Source organism: Eurypyga helias, unplaced genomic scaffold (genome assembly GCF_000690775.1).
Source record: "Eurypyga helias isolate BGI_N326 unplaced genomic scaffold, ASM69077v1 scaffold22438, whole genome shotgun sequence".
NCBI classification, from domain to species: Eukaryota; Metazoa; Chordata; class Aves; order Eurypygiformes; family Eurypygidae; genus Eurypyga; species Eurypyga helias.
The window spans coordinates 241-6,189 of record NW_010266560.1 but is presented as its reverse complement, the minus strand read 5'-3'; the positions used below and the strand labels follow the sequence as shown (position 1 = coordinate 6,189).

The 5,949-nt window shown below is 50.3% G+C and overlaps 1 protein-coding gene across 1 annotated transcript; it reads right to left on the bottom strand.

The window, feature by feature from the left end:
• Positions 1 to 447: 447 nt before the first annotated feature.
• On the bottom strand, positions 448 to 5,674 carry PRKAB1 (protein kinase, AMP-activated, beta 1 non-catalytic subunit; the record flags this gene model as incomplete). Its single annotated transcript, XM_010157154.1, has 6 exons — positions 5,643 to 5,674; positions 5,173 to 5,350; positions 4,130 to 4,296; positions 2,926 to 3,019; positions 1,832 to 1,946; positions 448 to 581 (listed from the first exon to the last, which is right to left on the bottom strand). Coding segments are annotated over exons 2-6 (675 nt in total), but the record flags the coding sequence as incomplete, so codon positions are not given.
• Positions 5,675 to 5,949: the final 275 nt, after the last annotated feature.

Sequence of the window (5,949 nt, the reverse complement as noted above, 5' to 3'; positions counted from 1 at the left end):
AACTCTTCCCTGACTGAACCCAGCAGTGATAAACACCATCTGTAACTAGCCACAGCCCCGAACACCCCACGCTGCTGCTCACACTGCATCCAACAGCAAACAGAGACAAAGGTTCTGAACGGTCCAAGATCCCTCCAGGCCAAAACCCCTCTGCGCCCTCACTGCCATCGTGAAACGACCTCAGTTGTTTCTCATGTGCTCCCGGCATTTCAGTAAGTGTTGCAGTGTGAACATTAGGGTTTCCAGGGGTAAAACAGCAAGCTAGTTTTCAGTTTTAGAGTCAAGCAGAAGAATCAATTCACTTCAGAGAGATCCATCTGGATGTATCTAATGAGGGATTCACCAGCACTAAGGTTTTTCCTTGTCTGTCCCAACTGTCCCCAGGTTTTTTCCCCAGCTGCTCACACCCTCAGGGCCATTATTCAGCAAAACAAACCCGCTACTCACAGAAATGCCCGTGTCCTTATTCAGGATGACCTGCAGCAGGTGGGGGGGAAGAATGGGTGGCGATTTAAAGCGCTCCTCGGCCTTACAAACGTAGGGCTCCTGGTGGTACGGTCCTGGGGGTGAACTTGACAACTCTGCCAGAGAGACGTGAAATATTTATTCTTGGATAGTCTGTAGGATTATCTGCTCTTTATAAGCACGTTTTTACCAGCACTCTAAGTCGACCACACACCCAGGAACATGCAGCCAAAAGAAACCAACGGCACCTAAGTACAGGAGCTGACAGAGTGCCCGGGGGTCAGCCACTGCCCCAGAAGGGGTTTCAGATGCCCAGCATGTGCCTGACTTCCGACGAGCTCTGAGATGTGGGAGGTGGAGTTCTGAGGGCCCCACTGCGCTCCAGAACTTCTCTGCCATCCCTGCCCAGCACTCCTCCAGCAATCCCGCAATAGTCAACGCTGCTGCACAAGGCCACCTCCGAGGGAAGCCCTGAACCCACGGAACACCATGTGAAAGGCAGGTGTCAGTCCCACGCAGGGACAGGGTGACAGAAAAGCTCTTCCAAGCCTAAAGCAATCCCAGGAAAGGTTGTCACAGCACGTGGGGGGAGGCATCTGGAATCTCGTCCAGGCTTCCTGCGCTGCCCAAGCCTCACAAATCACACTCTTCCTCCAAAAAGGCCCAGAGGGAAGCTGCTCAGAGCCGACCCAAGCGAGCGCACCTTCCGCCTCAGATTCCAAGGGCGGGTCTCGTGAAGGAGGGTTTAAGGTACTCCTTCAGTCACGGCCTCCATCCCTACAGGCGGCGAGGCTGGCCTCGGAGCTGACTCAAGCTAAACCTTATTCTCGCGTAACAGAAGAGAGGTACGAAACCTGTGGCAAAAATAGCACTTTTACGCTATTCTAAGATGCAGATAATTTACACTGACCTGCGAGGATGAGCTATATTCCCGAGCCTGTGTTAGCGCTACTCAGATGCACCTAATTTCTACCTCTGACTGTGCAACTTCCGGCCTCCTCAGCCCATCTCCTTATCAGAGGGAGACGGAACCAGGAGCCACGCGGGTTGTCAGCGCCAGTTCGATGCTCAGAGACTGACCCAGCGGGTGGGCTGAAACCAGCCAGTCCACATCGCACGGGCAGACAGGGGTTAAGCACCCCTGCCATCCTCCTGATCAGATTCCCAGCGACCCGCGTCGCTCTGCCAGAGGCTGCCTCCCTTACACATTCCACGATCTTCCTGTGCGCGTCTGCGATTCCCGCAAACGTCCGCGGGCCCGGACGGAACTGGAGATTAAACTGTACCAGAGCTTTAACTCCAGATTAAAAAGATGAGATTTTTAACATTTTAAAAGCGTGAAATAAAATTACCAGCAAGCTCATACCAGACATGTCCGAACACTTCTGGGAGTCCACCATCAAAGCATCGAACACTTCAAAGTCAGTTTTCTTCACCTGTATGATGTTGTTGACAGTACCGAGCTGGCTGGTTACTACGGGCTGGGAAGAAACAAGATACACAACTCAGAAGAAAATATCAGATTCTCAACACAATTGGCGTTACCAAGAAGGAGAGATACCTGCTTCTACAATATCCCCGTGCCGGACACGAGAAGCGCTCAGCCTTGCTCAGTCAGGGTTAGGTTACGAGCAAGGGCAGGACCTAGGACGGGGGGACGCACGTCAGCTGAACCTGCTAGATCCAAAGCACTCGACAAATTCCTGGGCTATAGATAAGGCTGGTTTGGGCTGAAGTTACCAGTGACGACACAAGGAGCTAAACTTCTACCTTCTACCAGGCTTCTAGAGTCAGGCTAAGATGTGGGTGGCCCAGTGCTGGACAGAGGACGGCTGGTATTGCTGGTGCACTGCTAAAGCTAGGACTGAAGTCCAAGGCAGAGGGTTCAAAGAGCCAAATCACAGCAGGGTACCTTCTGTGAGGTTCTGCAAGGTTTGCCAAGACAGCAAGAAGGCTGGACCCGGGCGCTGTGGATGAGGCCTTGAAGCAGGCAGGGACTGCAGAGCGGGCCAGGCTTAAAGCTCATTTTATAGCAGAGGAGGAAGAAAGGGCCTGGTAGATTTTGGCACAATTCCTGGGCTCTGAAAAGATCTGGCGCAGCAACAGCAACCTTGTGGCACAGACAGCCAGTACAGCACGGGGAGATTTGGGCAGTCAGCGCTTTAACAGACAGTTTGGCGCCAGACAAGAAAAGCTCACTGTCTCTTACAAACCAGCATCCGAGAGACCTGGCCACTGGTTGTTACCACATCCCCAGTCCCTTGAGGCCATCAGTCCGATGCCACCACCTAGGCCAGCTGGGATCAGAGAGATCTCTCTCACCAGCTTCAACAGCCCGTTGCTGTTGTTAACCAATAAATACCTTCTCTCTGAAAGGGCAGCCACACACAGAGACACCCGCCACCTTCTCCTCTTCCAGTGCCTCAATGAACACCCACAGCGAGTCGAAGAACACGTTACCTCCGAAGGATCGTGCGTCCACTGCCCATCCACAAAGAACTTGTACTGGTGCTCTCCTTCCGGCAGGTCCAGGATTGCCACGAAGTTATTGTGACTGGAATTAGAGACAAACAGTCATCCCTGAAATATTCTGAGAAGTAAACTGTGACAAACACCATAACGCGGGACACAAGCCTCTGTGGCACGCGAGAACTTGAAAAGGCAACGCCACGTTTAAGAGAATCTTTGCTGTAAGCTAAAGGATCAAACTAAGGTTAATGTTAACGAGCATTTATTATGTGACAGTAAGTCCCAGCACATTCAAAATCAGTATCTACATTTCAGGCATCAAAGAATTGGCACTGAGCTTATGTAAAGTCACCCTCACATCTTCACGTTACTTGTTAGGGAGACCTCATCTCATCTGCGAGGTGCCTGGCGATGGAACAAGACCAGCTTCCTCCTGTTTCCATGCCTTTCCGTACCTGCCATCATAAACTGTCTTTCACACCCGCCTGTGAAACGGATGAACAAGGCCCAGAAGATGAAAGCACCAACCCAGCGCTTCTGAGCTACTTTGGGCCTGAACAGCTACGGCGCGGTAACTGTGATACTCCTGTCCTGTGAACTTCCCAGTCCTTCAGAAAACTTGATCAGCATCTCAGAGAAGCTGAGAAACAGCTGACACCACGGGAGCCACTCCAACAGGCCACACAGCGCCGGCATCTCCCTTCTTCTCAGGTAAGGAGCGCATGCATGCCATCGCAGAGCTGGACAGGTTTAAATTGAAAGTGGAGAGGTTTAGATTACATATCAGGAAGAAGTTCTTCCCGGAGAGGGTGGTGAAGCACTGGAACAGGTTGCCCAGAGAAGCTGTGGATGCCCCATCCCTGGAAGTGTCCAAGGCCAGGCTGGATGAGGCTTGGAGCAACCTGGTCTAGGGGAAGGCGTCCCTGCCCATGGCAGGGGGGTTGGAACTGGATGATCTTTAAGGTCCCTTCCAACCCTAACCATTCTGTGATTCTATGATTCCATGACACAGCCCAACTTTCACCCTGTGCCACCCAAGGATCAAAGTCAGATTCTCATCAAGAGCTCGAGAAAAGAGGAGAAAAGCAGTAAGTCCAAGCACAATAGCAGTCTATGAACTGACCACCTTCCTCACTGCACTAAGCATTCCCGGTCCACAGGGAATATCACCAATAAAGCAGCAGCAGTTTATTACCTCCTTGTCAGAGGAATTTTACTCCAGTTGTTGAAGGACCCAGACAAATAACCCTCTTCCCCTCCTCCAGTCCATCGAAAGACAGTGGGTCGAGCCTGAGTGGGGGTTTTATCATTCACTTCCAGATCTTGTTGCCAAGCTAGGAATTCTTCTTTCTCCAACGGAGCCTACAAGCACAGTATCTTAATCAAAAGGAATTCTTTCCTGGCAGACTTAGACAACCTGTGTTTACTGAAGGCATTTTTGCCCTTAGACACGATTCTCTAAGGTACAGGCCTTCCAGCAGTTTTGGTCAGACGGAGACTAGAAACTGCATTTCCAGACGCTGTTCCCGAATTCTTTTGCACAAATTCTGCAAAGATGTTAAAAAGCCTTCCAAATCTGCAGAGTGAAAGGCAAAATGCCCCCTCCCTCCAGCCTAAAATGGGTTAAAAATAGGTTACCTGAGCTCACAAGGGTTTTCAAAACACACAGATGTAAAAAGAGGGATTAGGAAGTACACTTAAGAAGCACTTAGATTATACAACCACCGTTAGCACAAGATTTGTAGTTGGCTGTAGCAAACAGCTACAGGTTGCCTGTTGCAAACAACTCTGTCCAACAGTCAAAATCTAAGTGCAATTTTCTGCTAGATAGTCTAACGAGAGAAACACAGTACACAGCAGAACACTTCCAACCATCCACCTGACACCGAGCAACGATCCAGTTAACAGATCTTGTCATATGGAAGATGACGGACAAGTAAAATGTCACTGGTGACTGCAAGAGTACTAATGATCCGAAGGAAGCCCGGGCACTGTACCTAGAGCTGGGGAAGTTCCTTGTACCAGTGTCATTTTAGTTTTTGTCATGAATTCTTGTTGGAAACCGTGACGTTACACCCGTTATATCTGCTTGAGCATCACTGCGACACCTCCCCTTAGCGCGGGGGGCAAGGGAGACGGTCGGTTTGGTGTGTCAACTCAATGACAGTTACCGAAGGCTGCTAACAGCACAACTGGACAGCATTCCCAAGGTAGAAGGCAAGAACAATCCAGCAATACCTTCATTTCCTCTGAATGGAACAAGTCTGCATCTTCGGGACTGTCCATCAGAATTTTTGGTCGATCACCCTCTTTCGGACTGATGGCTCCCCCTGAGTTGTCACCTCGGGATGCCTTATGGCCATGACGCTCCAGTCCAGCTCGCTCGCTGCTTGTGTTCCCCATTTTTAAGGGTCTGAAAGAGCAGGAAAAGCCAGTTTAGCACGTGTACTTTCGAAGCCAGAACACCAGTAGGCAGGAAAGCAGGTTTATTGGTAGAGCTGGGCTCTGCTTCCGAACTGAAGAGTCTAAGAAACTTCATTAACCCAAAATGCTGGAATCTTAAATTTTATCACGTGCAGAACAAAACCATTAAATGACAATTTTTAGCTGATCTTAATAACATGCTACGGTTCAATCTCCTAGCATCTCTGCAAGGCTCAGCCACTCTAAAAGTTGACGAATCAGGTATCTGTCAGCGCAGCACACTGCTGTTCTGCCTTCCCAAGCTAAGTGCTTCTTCTTCCGACCCCAGTACCCACACATATACCATCCTACCACCTCAGCTGAGACATCAGCAGGACTTGGTCAGAATGCTTCCAAACCAGTCTACTAGAAATGTGACTTTGCTAGAAAATAAAGTTATCTCAGGGGGCTGAGGATCACAAAACACAGCTGATGCCCCACTGGAGTCTCTCCAGTCTCTGCTTTTCCCTGGGCCTGCTGTGTGAGAAAGACTTCCTCTGGCTCCGCTGCCCCTGAGGCCACATCCACAGGCAGAAGGGTCGTTCCTCATGA